The sequence below is a fragment of the Lissotriton vulgaris genome, chromosome 7, assembly GCF_964263255.1.
Source record: "Lissotriton vulgaris chromosome 7, aLisVul1.2, whole genome shotgun sequence".
NCBI lineage: Eukaryota > Metazoa > Chordata > Amphibia > Caudata > Salamandridae > Lissotriton > Lissotriton vulgaris.
In genome coordinates, this window is record NC_141695.1 from 1,707,306,149 (window position 1) to 1,707,325,418 (window position 19,270).

At 48.8% G+C, this 19,270-nt stretch overlaps 1 protein-coding gene across 1 annotated transcript in view; it reads right to left on the reverse strand.

The window, feature by feature from the left end:
• CDH4 (cadherin 4) overlaps positions 1 to 19,270 on the reverse strand; it is a 676,299-nt gene that overhangs the window by 67,467 nt on the left and 589,562 nt on the right. The window contains exons 10-11 of the mRNA XM_086932873.1: positions 9,041 to 9,271; positions 7,363 to 7,596 (exon numbers count right to left, since the gene is read on the reverse strand). Of these exons, the coding sequence (XP_086788999.1) occupies positions 7,363 to 7,596; positions 9,041 to 9,271 (465 nt within the window). The remainder of the gene's footprint in view (positions 1 to 7,362; positions 7,597 to 9,040; positions 9,272 to 19,270) is intronic.

A 19,270-nucleotide genomic window follows, 5' to 3' on the forward strand; every position in this document is an offset into this window, starting at 1 on the left:
GGAATGGAGGAGAGAGGTTAGATTTTGATGCCAAGTGGTTCCATATCTAGTGACACCTTCAGTCTGTACTGTCATTTTATCAAACTATCATTTGCCTTCTGGGCGATGAGATGAAAGAGGACATGAAAGGAGAGCAAGAGAGAGCAGCATGAAATAATAAGAGGGGTGTGCAGAATAAAACCCTAACCCCATGAAGTAGAAAAGCCATCAACTATGCACTTTGCTAAGAAGGGCAAAGTTATCAGACTGGGTGTGTAAGTGGGTGTATGAGTGAGTGAGTGGTTGTTTCAGATGGTCTAGGGGTAAGTGAGTGTGTGTGTGAGTGGCTGTATTGCACAGTCAGCATTTGTGTGAGTGGTTTTATAGGTGAGTGAGTGGGCGTGTGAGTGCTTGTATGGATGTATACCAAATAAACCAATCATGGAGTCATTACACTAATTTACAATAGGGAGCACTTGCACTTTGGCACTGAATATGCAGTGGCAAAGTGCCCAAAGAATCTAGACCAGCAAAAACATAGGAGGCAACAGTAAAAAAATGGAAGGGAGACCCACGCCAATGGTGCCAGGTCTAACACGTGTCCCTTGTGCTGAAATCTGGGGAGAACAACCCTACCTCTTGGGAGTTCTCATCACTAAGGCGGAAAAACCTGGACAAACCATCAGCATTGGCGTGTTCTGTACCAGGGCGATGTTGCACCGTGAAGTCCATCCCCTGTAGGGAAATGGACCACCTCAACAGCTTTGGATTCTCACCCCTCATCTGCATTAACCATGTGAGGGGCCTGTGGTCTGTCTGAACCCGGAAGTGAGCCCCAAACAAGTATGGCCTCAACTTCTTCAGTTCCCAGACCACAGCAATGCCTCACTCTCAATTGCACTCCACCTCTGTTCCCGTGGAAGTAACCTTCTACTGATGAAGATCACAGGTTGGTCTAGGCCCTCCTCATTTATCTATGAAAGAACAGCCCGACACCATGCTCTGAAGCGTCTCTTTGGACAATAAACTTTTTTGAGAGGTTGGGTGCCAGGAGCACAGGTCCCGTGCACATGGCTGTCTTCAGGGCATCAAAAGCTTTCTGACAGGTGTCAGTCCAGTTTACTTTCTTGGGCTGCTTCCTGGAATTCAGCTCTGTCAAGGGTGCAACAATGCTGCCATACCCCTTGACAAACCTCCTGTAGTACCTGGTGAGTCCTAAGAAGGCTCTCACCTCTGTCAGGGTTTTGGGGGGTTCCCAAGCCAGGATGGTCTCAATCTTGGGCTGTAGGGGCGCCACCTGGCCGCTCCAAACTGGTGTCCCAAGTACACCACGGAACCCTGCCCGATCTGTCACTTGCGCGCCTTTAGCGTGAGGCCAGATCTCCACAGTACCAGCAACACTTCAAGATGTTCTTCCCAACCGGCGCTGACACTGCTATGTCATCCAGGAAGGCGGCACTGAAATCTTCCAGTCCAGCCAATACCTGGTTGACCAACCTCTGAAAGGTGGCACAGGCATTCTTCATTCCAAAGGGCATAACCTGGAATTAGTAGTGCCCTTCTGGTGTGGAGAATGCTGACCTCTCCTTTGCCCCATCAGTCAAGGTGATCTGCCAGTACCCAGACGTCAAATCAAACGTGCTGAGGTACCGGGCAGCCCCTAACCGATCAATGAGCTCATCAGCTCTGGGGATAGGGTGCACGTCAGTCCTGGTGACTGAATTGAGTCATCGGTAGTCCACACAGAACCGGAGTTCGGGCGTGGCACCAGGCGCGGCAGCCTTTGGGACCAAGACCACTGGGCTGGCCTAAGGGCTGTTATAGGACTCAATCAACCCCCAATGAAAACATCTTGAGAAATCCTCCTTAATACAAGCTCTCGCCCTGTCAGTCACTCTGTAGATTTTGTGCGTAACAGGAGGACTGTCCCCAGTGTTCACATCATGGACGCACCAATCGATGACACTAGGGGTCAGGGAATACAGGTCAGGAAACTGTCCCAACAGTTGGCGACAATGCTCCTGCTGCTCAGAGGCCAGGGAGTTAGAGAGGTTCACACCCTCCACTAACCCATCTTGCTCCTTGACAGACAGGAGGCCAGGAAGAGGCTCAGTCTCCTCTTCCATTCCAGCATCTGTGGCTAGGAGCATGCCCACTTCAGACCTCTCCAAGTGGGGCTTCAGGCGGTTTACATGCAGGAGCCGCAAAGGGTTCCTAGGAGACCGTAAGTCCACCAAGTAGGTGACATCACTCTTGCGTACTACCACCTCAAAGGGTCCGGTCCACTTATCTTGGAGCGCACAGGGCTCCACTGGGGCCATGACCCACACTTTCTGACCAGGCTGAAGCTCAATCAGAGTGGCATTCTGATCGTACCACCACTTCATCTCCTCCTGGCTGGCTTCCAGATTCGCCTGAGCGAGTTACCTGAAACACCAGGTTTCTGAAGGCCAGCATGATGCTATATACATCCTGGGGAGGTTTCCTGGGAGTTTCCTCCCAGCCTTCCTTTACCAAACTCAGAAGTTCTCTTACCGGGTGTCCATAGAGAAGTTCAAAGGGGCTGAACCCTAGGGAATTCTGTGGCACCTCTCGGTAAGCAAAGAGAAGGCATGGCAAGAGGACATCCCTCTTACGCCTCATGGGTTCCCCAAGACCCATAATCATGCCTTTAATGGCTCGGTTGAATCTCTCAACCAGCCCATTACCTTTGGGGTGGTAAGGAGTGGTGAACTTGTATGTTACACCATACTCCTGCAACATGGACTTCATATACTTGGAAATGAAGTTTGTGTCATGGTCTGACACCAGCTCTCTGGGGATTCCCTCACAGGAGAAAATCCCCATCAAAGCACGACCCACCATGGGGGCAGTCACCGACCAGAGAGGGATGGCTTCTGGGTACCGGGTGGCATGGTCTACCAAGACCAGGATGAACCTGTTGCCCATGGCTGTCTTGGGATCCAGAGGCCCCACACTGTCAATGCCCACCCTTTCAAGGGGCTGCTGACCTCTTTCCACTTGCCTGGCAAGTCTGGCATGTCCTGCAATGATTGTCGGAACTCTTGCGCATCTGGTGCCAATAAAAGTGGGTGACAAGCCATTCGAAGGTCTTGTCCTCCCCCAAATGTCCTGCTAAAGGCACATCATGAGCCAGCCCCAGTAGGAAGGCTCTGAAGCGCTGGGGTACCACCAGCTCACGGGCTGACCTAGGCTCAGCAACCTTAGGCTCATCATACAGTAGACCATTATCCCAGTAGATCCAGACTGATCACCTGCTGCCTGGATTGTGGCCTGTTGCTGCAAACCCACAAGAGAAGGGCACTTGTTCTGCTCCTCACAGAACTCTTCTCTGGAGGGACCTCCTTCTTGCTGCCAATGGGTCAGCTCCGGCAGGTCTCCTAGTTCAATAACCTGCTCCCCTGTAGGTTCTGTGGCATCCCCCTCATCTGCCTCATCCTGGACCGTGGAAACTTCAGGGGCCAGTTTCCAGTGCCCCTACCTCTTCTCTTTAAGCCAGGTACCTGGGCCACTCTCTCAGGCTCCAGGTCTTCTTGAAAACCCTTACTGGCTGCCATTGACCGAGTGGTCACACATGCCCACTCAGGCAGACCCAACATCTCCAAATGAGATTGTCTCTCTACCTTAGCCCACGGGGAGATTTCCAAGTTGTTGCCCAAAAGACAGTCAACAGGCATGGCTGGCCTCACAGCTACTTGAAGGGTACCTGAGACCCCCGCCCCCCACTCAAAGTTAACCTGGGTCACCTCACCGTGGCTTTCTGAGTTGGCAGCGGCAAATTATGCATTGCAACGGTTGGAGGATTGATTTATCAGGATTTAGAGTGGGGTCTAGTTCGTTGAATCGGTGTAGGCAGGCCATGGTGGGCACTTCTACGGATTGGTTGGAAGAAACCTTGACTAACCAGTCATCAAGATATGGGAACACTTGATGTCTTTGTTGCCTGAGGAAAGCTGTTACAGGTGCTAGGCATTTCGTAAAAATGTGGGGGGAAGACTTGAGACTGAAAGCGAACACCCGGAACTGATAGTGGCTTCCGGCTACCATGAGACTGAAAATTTTCCTGTGTTTTAATTGAATTGTGATATGGAAATGTACGTCCCAAAGATCTAGGATGACATGTAGTCTCCTTTGTTGAGGAGTTGCATTATATCTTGCAATATATCCATGCATAATGACTGTTTTTTAAAGTATTTTTTTGAGTTTTCTTAAATCCAGAATTCGTCTCCACTGCTTTGTCTTCTTACGGATTAAGAAGAAATGGGAGTAGAAACCTTTTTCTCTCCTATATAAGGGAACTCTCTCCAATTTTTTTGCATGATTTTGACCCCCCACTTGAAAAGGCGTAGATGTTTTTGGATGGAAGGTTGAGGTGGGGTTGGGGTGGTGTTTGGATGAATTCCAAAGAGTGTCCAAATTGAACCAGATCTAGAACCCATTGGTTGGTGGTTATCTGTTTGCAATGGTGCAGGTGGTTGGTTATTCTCCCTGCTACCTTGGCTAGAAAAGGGATGGAAATAGCCAGCGCCTGGACGAAGTTGTTGTCTGCAGCTGGTATCCTTGCCATCCAGATTTTCCTCTGGGAGGAGGTCTGTTGTAGGCTGCTGATGGTGGTTGTCGTTGGTGGTATTGGTACCAAAATGGTTGGTTAGTGGAGGAATATGGGGGCATAGTGGTATTGTTGGTATCCCCCTCTATAAGATGGCTGCCCTCTTTCCTGAGCGCCACGAAAGGGCAGCTGTTTATATTGTAGGTCCCCAATGACTTGGCAGTGTCTGTGCCCGTTTTTATTGCCTGGAGAGCATCATCAATGTGTTTCCCAAGCAAAGCCTCTCTCTCATAAGGTAAATCTAATATTTTGGTCTGGACATCGATATGAAAGTTTTGCTTTAAGTCATCCTTGACGGTGTAATACCACTGCACCAGTCAGCTGACTGATTCTAGTGGTGGCAATGTCCACAGCACAATTGATTATCTATGAATATTTGCTCTCACCTTCTAGCAAAACTTTTTTTTGTTTCCCCTTTGATGTTGTCTGGAAGCTTATCCAGATACAGGGCAATTTTGGACCACATTTGCCGATCGTATCAGCCAAGTAGAGCCAGGGAATTTGCTGCTCTCACTGTGAGCACTGACATGGCTAAAAAACGCTTCCCGATGTTAATGAGGCGCCTACCCTCTTTGTCTGAAGGTGCTGATAGGGACGTGGAAGGATTCCTGGATCTTCGTTGTGCCGCCTCGGAAATGACAGAGTCTGGTTTGGGGTGACCTGTTGGGCAGGCTGGTGCGTCATCCAAGGCCTTGTATTTTTTTTATCAAGTCATGGCAATTCTGCTGGTACTGAGGCTGGGTTGCACATAACCTTTAAGCCCTCATCCCATATGTAATCAATGATGAGCATGGCCCTGACCAATAAAGGTTCCTTGAAATCATAAAGGAAACAGTGATTTTGTTTTGTGGGCATTGGCAACTAGAAACATGTTGCTGCTCTTTCTAAGAGGTTGTGGAACACAGAAACCTCCGGAGGAGAATCCACTGGGGGAGATGATGGAGATGACGTCGTTGGCAACGTGTAGTCATTCCACTCATTATGGTGGTCATGGAGTATACTTTCTTCTCTTGTCTCCTGCGATGAGGTAGGGTCATGTAGTTGAACTACTTATGGAGAATGGGCTGCTGATGAAGGCGGTGGCAAATGCTGCGGAGGAGCTGATGGCTGAAGAGACACTGAAGCTGTCATATCTGGGTTGTGTTGACCAGGAGTAGGTGCTGGAGGAAACCTCTTCCTGTAATCTGACAGCATGAATTGTAAGTCCAAAACAAGTACTGATGGAAGACATACCATGTCTTCCTGGTATTGTTGAAGGTGCTGGTAGTGCTCCTACAGGGAATAATACTCTTGTTCGCAGCAGTCACCCTCATCAGAATCGTCCTGGCATTTGACATGAAGCTTTGAAGGGCTACATGCTGCACCAAAGAGACTAACATCTTGAGAGTCTTCATAAACCAGGGGGTGGGAGGGCACCTTTCTAGGAGCTGTATGTTTACCCGTCCAAGGTGCTGCTGTATGCTTGGGTCTGCCTGAAACTCCAGGAGTGGCTCTCTAGAATGGCCCCCTGAGCAGCCCTCTGTTTGCCCCACTAGGGTGCTGCTGAGTGCTTGGGTCTGCCTGGGGCTCCGGGAGTGGGTCTCATGACCAGCCCCCACGGCCACCCGAGTGCTGCGGGTCTGTGGAGCTTTGCCCCTCTGAACTTTAGATACAAAGTCTGCCCTACCCCCCCCATATGCTGCAATTTTCAGAAGCAGGGACATCGGTCACACCCTCACATCATGCCTGGAGCTGCGCCGCTCGCACTGCCCTGACTCTACTTACACCATGTGTGCCCCAGCCCACCTTGCTTTTGCACTCCAGCCCATTTATGTGCCCCCATTCCCTGGTGGTCCTCTGTGCTGCCAGCCCTACAGCCCTTGTGTGACATCGACCTCCCCTCCTGCTGGGCAAACGATGTGCCACTGTTCACACTACAGTCCCTCTGCATGTCATTCACCTGTTCTAATGCTGCTCTGTGTCTCTCACCACCCTCCCTCAGCACTTTCTATTATGCCTGCTTGCATCTCTAGCCTTTTTGTGCCTATGTTACTTTGCAATGCCTATTTTTGCCATACTTTGTGCAGCCCCCGTATGTTGCCCTGCCTCAATTTTCCTATTTGACAATATGAATCCCTATCGTCCACAACCCCCTAGAGTGCTGCCACTGCATCGCTTAAGACTTATAAGATCCCAAAGGCGCGCCTGATTGCGTATGCTTGTTTTAAGTGTCATGGAATCCATGTGTGAATAATCAGATCCACCATGGTCCTGCCAACGTGAGAAATGGATAAGGCTCAATCTTAAATTGTTTCAAGGTTCATAGAATTTAAAGGAAAGAAAGAAAAGTTGTAAGGCTAAGATGGACCTCCATGCACAGCAGCAAACTGCTTTGCGTAGCCATAGGGTAGTACATGAGTAACGCCACGTTCTATTAGTCTAGCCAAAGCACACATGTACCCCCTTGAAAGCGCCTTCTTGTAGAATGCTCAGAAAGTTGCACATTTGTGGATACACCAACCTTGGGACAATTTTGAAATCCCGCGAGTGTCTGTTCCCACCATGACATCTGGTCAAATATCATACACTAGATGTGTTTCTGCATCAAAAGTGGCCAACTGTCACAAAGTAGCACATGTATGCCAACGTCACCTCTGGACCAGTCACACGCCGGACCCCTGTGCACCCACATCTGATCATCAACACTTTCACACGTGAGCTCCCTCAAGTCCTGGACCACTCCATGCTGGACAAGGCTGATGGGCAGTACTCACTCAGCAGGATGATGATGCATATTAGGATGGCAATGATGGCACCCGTGCCCAGTCCCGCCGCGGCCACAGCCCCGATGGTGGTGCAATCGCCATTCTCGTCGCATGGGCACACCTTGACTTTGATGATGGAGGTGTTGAACATGGGCGGGTTCCCAGAATCTGTTACTATCACTGGTACGTCATACACCCCCGCCTCCAGGTATGCGAGCTGCAGGCTGAGCTGTGCGTAAGTGCCTGAGGAACAAAAGATGGAAAAAGAAACCGCAGCTTTAGCCACTTCCCAGAGAGGGCACATTCAGTACTATGCACATTCACAACACGGTTAGCAAACAAAGCTGATCATATGTGTCTTTTGTTGTATATTAAATACTGATACCAGATTTGTCCATCACTGATTAGTAGAATTAAGGGTGTGGGCTCGATACAGGCTCAAGGTTGAGAGTTCAAGTGGGTGAAGTCTTCTAGAACACAGATTACCCACACTGTGCACCAATGCCAGCCTCTCAAACAATCCGCACAGAGTGCATCTCATATATATATTCATATTCCAGATTTAACAATTCATAAATATCGGGATTCTCATATAAGTCTACCTCTGCTTCTTGCTTGAATCAAGGCCCGCGCCCACCACCGCGCAATGCGTCAGTCAAACACATATACTGCACACAGCTCACAAATATTCAAATTCACCTACTGAATGGAGGTAATCACTACTTAGGTTACTGCTCTTACACATTGCTAAATACTGCCCTACTTAGCGATACATGCATGCGGAGCTGATGCATTATGTAGAATGCCGCGCTCGGTGCGAGCGGCGGGATCAATAGCCAGCAGTCTGTCGCTAAGAGCCTGTACGAGGCTCACATTAGAACACATATTAGTAATGAGCAGCAGTAAAGGGCAGAGCTCTCCTCCCTGCATCAGGACCCGGCTGTCCCGTCTTCTAGTGCCCACGACTAATAATGGCCACATAATTATAAACCACTCAACAGTGGCACTTAGCCCCCTTCGAAGCCCCCTCTTATTTAGAAAATTAGGCAGCTGGAGCTCTGGGTGGTTATGTCATGAGTGGTCCAGTGGGAAATCAAGGGTTAGTACTCAAGTCCTAGGATCAACAGTGGATATCCTGGCTTCTAGTCTGCAGCTCACTTAACCACCAGACCACATGTAAAAGTAACCAAATCTCAGCTATCAAATAGACTATGCTCTAGTCTAACCACTGGTCCAATTACCAACTCAACTAAATTTGAACTACCCCACAAACATCTCAACTTGACCACCAGATATATCACAACTTAACAACTAGGCCGCATTGTAACGCAAACAAATGTCAGTCTAATCATCAAATTACCATTCAGCTTCACCACGAAGCCAAGTCACAATTTGCCCCATTAAGTATATTATGGCTTAGCCACTAGACCCCATCTGTGTTTATCCACTGGACTATAAAGCAACCTACCAACTAAATTACATCTCAACGTATCCACTATACACGATCTCAACTTAACCTGTTGCCAACTTAATCACTACAATATATGACTCACTGATACGGTTACTGAAGATTGGACCACTGCTCCTTAACGAGCGATTAAATAAACTGGAAACGAGGGTGAATTAGTGTATGACACAGTTTGTCATTGGGATTAAAAGGATGCATAACTTAAGGGCAAACTCTTACCATTGATCCGCGAGATGGTCCAGTTCCTCTTGGCTGGGGACGACGGGGGCAGTTCGAAGTTGAAGGGTAGGCCGTTGGGCTTTCGGTCGGCGTCGGTGGCGGTGATGGTGATGGCGTGTGCATTGGGCCTCTCACAGATCTGGGATTCCTTTGGTATGAGCTCTGGTGCATTGTCATTGATATCGATGAGGTAGATCTGCAGCGTGCCCGTGCCACTGGCTGGAGGCACACCTGTGTGAGAGAGGCAGAGGCGTCAGTGGGTGGTCTCTCAAGGGTCGCAGGGGACCTGCCAATGGGTCAGAGGGAGGCATCATCAGGGGGCTGCCCTGGGGTGACAGAGAGCCATCCATATGGGTGGTGCCTGGGGTCACAGAGAGTCATCCGTAGGGGTGGTGCCTGGGTCACAGAGAGGGGTATCTAGGGGTGGTGCCTAGGGTCACAGAGAGGTGTCTGTAGGGGTGGTGCCTGGGGTCACAGAGAGACGTTTGTAGGGGTGGTGCCTGGGGTCACAGAGAGGCATCTTTAGGGGTGGTCTCTAGGGTCACAGAGAGGCATCTGTAGGGGTGATCCCTTGGGTCATAGAGAGGCATCTATATTGGTGTTCCGCTGGGTCACATCTGTATAGGTGGTCCCTGGGGGTCAAGGAGGGGCATCTGTATGGGTTGGTCTCGGGGTCACAGAGAGTTATCTGTATGGGGCTCCCTGGGGGCCACAGAGAGGGATTATCAGGAAAGCCTGCCCTGGGGTGACAGGCATTACCAGGGAAACCTTCCCAGGGGTCACAGAGAGGCATCTGGAGAAGGCCTCCCTGGACTCGAAGAAAGGCATCAGTAGTTGGCCTGCCATGTGGTCAATGAGAAGCCTCAACAGGGGCTTGTCCAGGGGTCGTACACAACAGTTTCAGATAGGTGCCTGCAGTGAGTTGTCAACATTACAAGACCTGCTAATAGCTTTGTTCAGGGCTCTACTGGGCCTTCACAATAAGAGTAAAGTGCTTCTTTGACACCCTAGTGATGGAAGAGCAGAAGTAAGCTGTCTGATTTTACTAATACGTTGCTTCATATAAATTCGTGATATATGAAATTCACAAAATTATATTGATCATATTTCCTTACTAAGACAACCTCATATAAAGTTTATAGGCTGTTCCTGAAACCAAATCAAACCACTAGCTTTCGTGATTCCCTTGCATTTGTTTCAGATACTCGATCCCGCACCTTTTATTCTCTGTGCGCTTTCCTACTCCGATATCGTTATGAGATTATAGGCCACATGTACAAAGCTTTTTTCATTTGCAAATAGCCCGATTCACAGAAAAAAATTTTTAGTATGTGCAAAGCCCATTTTGCAATTTGGTAACCTATTACTGAATTGCAAATTGGGTTAGCGATTTGGTATTAGGAAGGGGCGTGTTATGGGCGTCTCTTCCTAAAATCAACTTGCAGAGCCATGTATGAATGTTTTGCAACTGAAATGGGGTCGCAAAACATTTGCTTTTTAACACTAATTTCAATTTGGTGCTAACACATTCGCAAACGGGTCTCCAAAGGACTCCTTCCACTTTGTGAATACATGCAAAAACGTATTTTAAGAGCAGGCATGGACCACTGCCTGCTCTTTAAAAATGAGAAGAATACTTTTCATTTTTGAAACTCAACCCATTTTCGAGCTGCATTAATAATTTTTTTTTAATGTTGCTTTATTTAAAAGCAAACACAGACATCGTGGTCTTCTGTCCCCAGCAGGCCACCATCTCTGTGTTTCTTAGCAATTCCCAAAGGGTCGCAAATTGCAACCTACCTCATGAATATTAATGAGGTAGGTCATTTGCGACCCACTGTTAAACACACTGAGGTACATAACTGTCTGTGATTTCCTAATAGCGAATCACAAACATTTGCTATAAGGAAATCGCAAATCCAAAGCTCCCTACATGTGCCCCTATCTCTTGGTTTGTGAGAGAAATCGGAGACCCCCGACAACTATCTTCCGGCCTGTTCTGCTTAAAGCTATAGGGGCATATTGAACAAAGTCACGCAGCGCAGCACGTCACCTCGCTGCGTGACCGGGAAAGGAGCAGTATGTGCCGTGTTTAACACAATACGGCGCGTTCCTGTCTTTTCCCAGTGCTGGCACACAATGTGCTGCCGAGCTCCAATGCAGGCACTCTTGCTTCAAGGTGCAGGGTACCTGCGTTGTAAGCAGGATTGTTTCTGGACACCTTCCTTCACAAAAACAATCCCCAAGGCATTTTCTTCTTTCTAGTTGTGCTGCAGAATGCAAAACACAAAGAAAGAGGAAGTAACGAGGAGAAATAAAGATATTTCTCCTCGTTATACCTCTCCTGGGAAGGCGTGGCTTCTGATCCATTTCCGGGTCTACCAATATTGGTAAACCTGGGAATGCTTCAGAATCCATGGGTGGGTGCACGGGGACACCCACGCTCCAGCCATGGAACGCCTCCCAGGCAGAGTAACGCAACGCAGCAATGTGCGCTGCATTGTGTCACTCTGGTTTTATCAAGCCACTCCAGCCCAGCAAAAGCGACACAACCTTATGATAAATATGCCTCATATTTACTGATCACAGTTCATGTTTATGGTGTTTTTTTTGTATTTTCAACTTTTTGATGTTATTGAGGCCATGTTGTCTATCAACAACTTTTTCACAGTTTGCATAGTTTCTCCACGGTTCGACAGCCCAGGGGGGTCGTGGAGACCTGGGAAGGGGGTCGCAGATTCAGTCAGAGCATGCAGTTCCTATGTGGTTTGCCTTAGTGGCGGGCGGGCTGATTGAGGGTGCTCACGGCGGAGGCCTAATTCCCACCGAGGAGTGAAAAACATCAAAGCCCCATTAACAAGTAAAAAGTCTTTTAAAGACCTGTGAAGTACTCGGGTGTGGCTTTGTGTGTCCCTGAAGCTGTTTCAGCCAGGCTCACATACACAAGGGTGGGGGGTGGCTGGGGGAGGAGGCTGTAGCCCTTTGAGTTCAATGGACGTTGAGTGCCTGGAGCTGTGGGTCCTGCCAGTAAAGCACATGAAAGGTCCTCTCCTCCCCCCCCACCCTCTCCGGCACGTCCCATAAATCATTGGTTCAAGTCCCACGAGCCCTCATACCTGGCGCCTGTGCCCAAGAAATGTGCCAGTCTGTTCTTCACGGTGAGACAGAGACGGTGTTGTTACAGCCTGTCTTCCCCCCCACGCCCCCAGCAGGGAGGCACAGAGGTGCCCTCCCATGAGAGACAAAGGAAGAAGACTCAGAGGGATATACTGATCCCCCTCCCCCCACCCAATGAGAGAGGCACAGTAAAGGTGGGTGGATGAATGATGGGTGGATGGATGGATGAAAGGGTGGATGGATGAATGATAAATGTATGGATGGAAGGATGAAAGGGTGGATGTATGGATGGAAGGATGAAAGGGTGGACGGATGAAGGATGGGTGGATGGAAGGATGAAATGGTGGATGGATGTATGGATGAAAGGGTTGGACGGATGAAGGATGGATGGATGAAAGGGTGGATGGATGTATGGATGGAAGGATGAAAGGGTGGATGGATGAGGATGGATGGATGGATGTGTGAAAAGCTGGGTGGATGAATGATGAGTGGATAGATGACAGGGTGGATGGATGAAGGATGGATGGATGAAAGGGTGGATGGATGGATGAAAGGGTGGGTGGATGTATGTATGTATGGATGGATGGAAGGATGAAAGGGTATATGGATGAAGGATGGATGTATGGATGGATACAAGGTTGCATGGATGAATGTTAGATGGATGTGTGAAAAGGTGGGTGGATGAATGATGGGTGAATGGATGGATGAAATGGTGGATGGATGAAGGATGTATGTATGGATGGAAGGATGAAAGGGTAGATGGATGAAGGATGTATGGATGGATAAAAGGTTGCATGGATCATGATGGATGGATGTGTGAAAAGGTGGGTGGTTGAATGATTGGTGTATGGATGGATGGATGAAAGGATGGGTGGATTAAGTATGGATGAAAGGGTGGATGGATGGAAGGATGAAAGGGTGGATGGATGAAGGATGGGTGTATGGATGGATAAAAGGTTGCATGGATGAATGATGGATGGATGTGTGAAAAGGTTGGTGGATGAATGATGGGTGGATAGATGGAAGGGTAGATGGGTAAAGGATGGATGTATGGATGGAAGGATGAAAGGGTGGATGGATGATGGATGGATGGATGGATGTGTGAAAGTGTGGGTGGATGAATGATGGGTGGATGTGATGAGGTCTAACAGGCGCATTTATGGTTGTCGATAGTTGTTGTTGATGAGGAGTACCAGTTTCTAGAAACTTTTGTTGGAAGGGGGTCCTTAAGCCTAAAAAGGTTTTACAAGGGGGTCTAGGCATCAAAAAGTTTGAAGACCTCTGCTTTACTGTTAGACTGCCGTGCATCATCAGTTGTGGGGTGTCAAGGGGTACAGGTTGATGCCGGAAAACACCATCTTGGTGGCAGGGCACACTCTAGGGAGAGGGTGATATGCCCTCTGCGACCTGACCCCGTCTCGTTGGATGTGCTGGTCAGAGTCCACTGCTGAACCTCAGCCATGTCCAGCTGACTGGTGGTCGGGTGTATGCCACAGATCTTGCGGCGAGTGACCCTGGGTCCACTACTCAGCCGCAACCCCCCACCCCCAAATGGTCTCGACCCCCAGCCTATGTGTTGGGTCGTGCAATGCAAAAGGGATCTCCTGTACCTCCACTGACCCCTTACAGGTGACCAGGGATCTCTGCTGCTGCCATGGAGATGCCCTCATTGTCGGAGGAGACCGCAATATCGTATCCACGCTGAGTGTGTTCTACATCAAACAGCTCGCCCCCACCCCAGAACCCATGGTATAGAACTTGCTACTGTTTGGGCATAAATGCATGGATCTGATTGGCCCCCGCCCGTCACTCACTACACCTAGTGTACTGCCTGCAGGGCTTTTAGTGGGTCTACTCCTGCCAGGTTTCAGATGCAGCAGTAAGTAAAAACATTAAAATGTGTCCCTATTGGGTCTTAAATTAATATCCTTTACCGATGAAAACAAATGCCTGAAACCTCAATACCACCCATGGAAAGCCTTGAGGTAGTCCATGCCAACAATGCAGCCCTTTTACATAACATTTGAATTTCATCTTGCATTTTCCAAAGATATTTTTTTCTATATGTTGCATTTATGTCTTTTTTTCATGCAACATATGACTCTTTTATGTGAACGGATTCCCTTCTAAGACCTCTAGGTGTCTGGGCAAGTTCTGGCTGTGAATGAATGCTCATGATGGGACATGAGTGAATGCTCTGGGATGAGTCTTAACGCAGTGTGATTTCTTCTCACAGTGCTTGACAATGCGTCATGAAGGTGTTCAGATTTCATGCTTGTGAAATCTCAACTACTAACCGGCCTATTTCTCGATGTCCATCTCAAGCCAGCTCTGCTGATGTTAGGTATGGGCTTATGCTAGCCTGCTCTCCTGGGCCTCTCTGCCCTACATTGATTGGTTGATGGAGGAACTGGACTAGAGTGGACAATATAGTCCACACTATCCCACAGAGTCTTACACCGGCAGGCCTTACTTTTCCAAATAAATAAAAACTGGCACTCCTAACTCCATTAACCACCATCCCGTGGCACCAGCCCACCCTATCCTTTTTAGTTGGATACACTTTGTTGCTTCTTGGAAAGTCGCAAACTCACGCCCACCTAGCATTATTGGCTAAGCTAAGGCCCTGCTCATGGGAGCATGGTTGCACTTGAGCCCGATTTATCCTTTGTGGTGATTACTTTTTCATTCAAGCAAGGCAAGCATTGTTCTAGCAAGCTTTCTCGAGCCCAGTCCACATATATAAAAGACCCTATTAGGGCAAAACATTTTTTCTGAATCTGATCTGGAAAATATGTTTTCTAAAATCAACCATAAAATATACCTCCTACAAAACAAGGGGAAGAGACAGCTGCAGATCAATCAATCAGCGGTTTTGTATAGCGCGCTACTCACCCGTTATAGTCTCAAGGCGCTAGGGAGGGGGGAGTCGCTACTGCTCGAACAGCCAGGTCTTGAGTTGCATTTGCAGAATGAAAACCAAACGCAGAGGAGGCTACTGCATCGGACCATAGTTTTGAGATGTGAATTTTACAGGAATATACAACCAAAGGTAAAGATTTACCCCAATGTGGTAAAAATCATCTTGTATGTAAATCTACCTGGACGCCCATGGAGCACATAACCTGCCAACCACACACAGTAATACTCAGGGCCACTGGAATTATGTGGCAGGTGAGGGACTAATTATGCAGCAGGGTTGAGTAAATTCTGTGGCAAGAAAAGGCAAAGTATGCGGCATAATGTGGCACATGTTGTGATAGTAAACACTGTCTGGGCATTGATTGCACCTTATTAGTAACAGTTTGACACCCAATATAGTAATAAGCAACAAAAATGTAAGTAGTCAACTCTTGCAAAAGGCCCTCCACTGCGCAGCAACGCATTCGGCTGCATTTTTGTAACTTTCGTACCGTTTGAGGTAGAACCAAAATAGTTTTTTTGTTAAAATCTGCAGATTATGTGGCAGATGATGGATTATGTGTCAAATTGGGCAAATCTATATTTATGCGAAAGTCACATAATTCCAGTGGCCCTGGAAATACTCCACGTACTCCGATGCCGGCCAATCTGCTAGTTTGTCCTCTAAGGGGGTTGAATGTCAACCTTCCCCTCTCCAGACATCTGGTAATCGCCCCTCTGAAGAGGACGCCTTCTTGCAGCGCTCAAAAAAATGATTTCTAATCCTCCGAATATTCCCCGGAATGCCTTTCGAATCGCAAATCGCAGACATGAAAGGAAGTGAGGGAGAATGGGCATTAGCGCCTTGGAAAATAAAGGATTCTGGGCCTTTGATGGAATACGTGATGACTCGACGCGTAAACTCTGCGTGAACTGCTGCGGGATCGGATTGACCCAGTTCGAGCTGCAGCGGCTCCGCGGGCGCGTTTGACAGCCCACGAGAACTGCCCGTTTGATGCCTCTGGAGGCTAAGTACCTCAAAGGAGTTGGGCAAAATGAAAATTACGGGCCGGAAACGCAATCTGATTGGGCAGCAAGGTTGCCTGCCCCACTGTTAGGACGAAAGTTCCCGGCATGGCTTGGAAAAGCTTCCCACTCTTACGTGTACGTTTGTATGGTGCAGCTGTCGCCAGATCATTTTGTGACTCACCGGGAGAGGGACTCCGGGGTCTCCACTCTCTCTACCTATATGATAGGAGGAGCCAAGAGTGCGTTTTGATTGGGCAGACGTTGTGTGCTTCCCCATAAAAAGTGCTTGCCCTGCCGCAGCTGTGATCATTTTGCTAATTTCTCCATGTGTCTGAGCTTGAAGTTTCAGGGACACACATGGCATTGTAATGCTAGTAAAATGTCTTACATAACTGGAAAATGTACAGTGTTTTTCCTTTGCGGCACCACAGATGAGAGGAGCACATCATTTACATGGAATTTTAGGTTTGGCTTTCTTTTTCCCTGTCCTATTTGTTTATCCTGAAATGAGCTTGTCATTCTGTGAATACATTGGAGGTGCTCGGCCTTTTCGATGAACTGTTCGTCATCAGAGGCTAGTAATCACAGTGGTTCCCTTTTCCTCACAGGGATAGACCTGAAGTGCACTCCGTGGTGGGGTGCAAACGAATAATAATACTAATATAAATGGAAACATACCTTTCCTGCCGGCCACAGCAATCTTCTCCTCCTGCGCAGCGCTGATCCTGTCAGCACTACAATTCCCATGGACACAGGTTCCCAAACCCCACCCAATTCCAGCGCTTCTCCCAGCATGTTAGAAGTGCTAGGATTGGGCAGAGCGGGCCCACTTTGTGCTCCAGCAGGGTGGTGGAGTCTGTGCACCTGAGCACTACCATATCTCCAAAGAAACAGCCTGAAGGTATCCAAGTGGGCAAGTGGATTTGGCTGGCTGTGGACGGCTGGGAAAAACCCACATGCACACTTTTAGTGCCTGCCTACCACCACTCCCCCTGCTGCGCGACGCTGCTACTTGGCCCCGCCCCTTATTTCGCATCCTGGAAGTAAAAAAAAAAGACAATACAATAGTTTTTATTGTCATTTTATTTTTCTTCTTAGTGCTGCGTTTTAGCAGTGGGGCGACGCTCCTCCGCCATAGAGGAGGAGCCGCCCCTGCTAAAGTGAACTACACTGAGCGATGGTGACCACTTCCTTCTCCTCTCAGGCCAAAAAGTGACTGGTGGTGGTGGCGGGATTGGAGTCCAGCAGCTGAGGCCCTTTTACCTACCCACCTTTGGGAAACTGCTTCCTGTCTCACCCAAGTAAAGGTCCATCAAGACCCCCAATGCTAAGGGTCTCTTGCCTCTCCTCATGCTCACATCATGGTTTGCTAACAGGAGTGAACTGCAGTGTCCATTGTGACACCCTGCGCTTCGGTTGCTGCAGGCTGACCTTTGTCTGTGATGGACAAGAGAACTAAAAGGCAGGAGAAAAATGGTCAAGCCTCAAACCCAGAAACCATCTTCTCTGATGCCTGGAGGAGTCATCCACCCATCTCATGCTCGGAGCCTGGTTGCCCCCGCTCTCATCATCCACCCATTCACGCGGCTGGCTGGCTGTTGCCTGGTAAATCGTCCTCTGTAGGCACTTCAAGGTGATCCCTTGATAATACTAAACTAATGACATCTGAAACAGCCCGCTCCTGAAGCCCCCATAAACCAAGCACTTAACTTAAATAGTTGAAAGATGCAGACCCTTATTTATATTTTTGCGGCTTCAGGTCACCAGTCAAAAATTGACAGATGTCCAGGCCACCCTATTTATAGTCCATAGTCATCTGAGCGCTCTAAAGCCGATGGTGAAGACATCGGCCCCTCTTTGGTGGCAGCCCCCTGTTCGCTGAATTCCACTCCTAAAGATTTGAAAAGCACAACAGTTTTGTTAGCTCTGGCTTCCTGCCTCAACCACCCAAGTGGGATAAATACGGACCCCAACATGGCCGTATTTAGAACACCTTTGGACTCCCGAGGAAATCTGTGCACCAACCCAGAGCAAATGCTTCTGTGCATCAAATGGGGGACAAAACCTGGACTCCTGATACCAGCTTACTGCTCTGACATGTGGAGAGAGAAAAGAGGAACTTATCTTCTGGCAAGAACCGGTCGGGATTGTCTCTGCAAGGAGAGAATGTGTCCTCTTCAGAGAGAACCTGCTTAGGGGATGCAAAACCGACCCGAGGGTGTGGATGAGCAGAAGGGAAAGTCATGACGGGCTTTAGTTCAGCACTAAAATCACCGAGCTACACCGTGACCTCAGGTCTCGCCTTGAAACACAGAATACCCCTGGACCCAAGGTATGCAACGACCCCCCTGTACTGCACAAGAGCCTCAACATTTCTAGAAATCAGCCTTTAGTGTCCTAATGCTTTCCTGAAGCAACAGATACAACGTGTCTCCCTCTGCCACGGCCTCCTTTACACTCCTAGCCACACAGCACGCACTATAGCCCTAGCTACGCAGCCTCCTTTACATTCCTAGCCACACAGCGCAGACTACATCCCTAGCTACGCAGCCTCGTTTACACTCCTAGCCACACAGCGCGCACTACATCCCTAGCTACGCAGCCTCCTTTACACTCCTAGCCACACAGCGCGCACTACATCCCTAGCTACGCAGCCTCCTTTACACTCCTAGCCACACAGCGCGCACTACATCCCTAGCTATGCAGCATCACTTACACCTCAGCTAGACAACCTCTCTACATCCCCAGCTATCCAGCCTCCTTTACACTCCTAGCCACACAGCACCCACTCCATTCCTATCCATGCAGCCTCCTTTAAACTCCTAACCGCATCGCACTCACTACATCCCTAGCTATGTAGCGTCCCTTACACCCCAGCTACACAATCACTCTACATGCCTAGCTATGCAGCCTCTCTACACCCCCAGCTATGCAGCAGCCCGTACACCCCAGCTACACAACTCTTCAACATCCCTGCCTATGCAGCCTCCTTTACACTCGTAGCCACACAGCACCGAGTACATGCAGTATCCCAAACACTGATGAAACCACAGCATGCTCTGAAACCTTTACCAATACATCACTCCTCACATCCCCAGCTAAGCAACATTCCCTGCTCCCAATCTACCCAGCTTCCCTCACACCCCTGTGCGCACTGAAGGCTCCACTCTCCTGGATTCACAG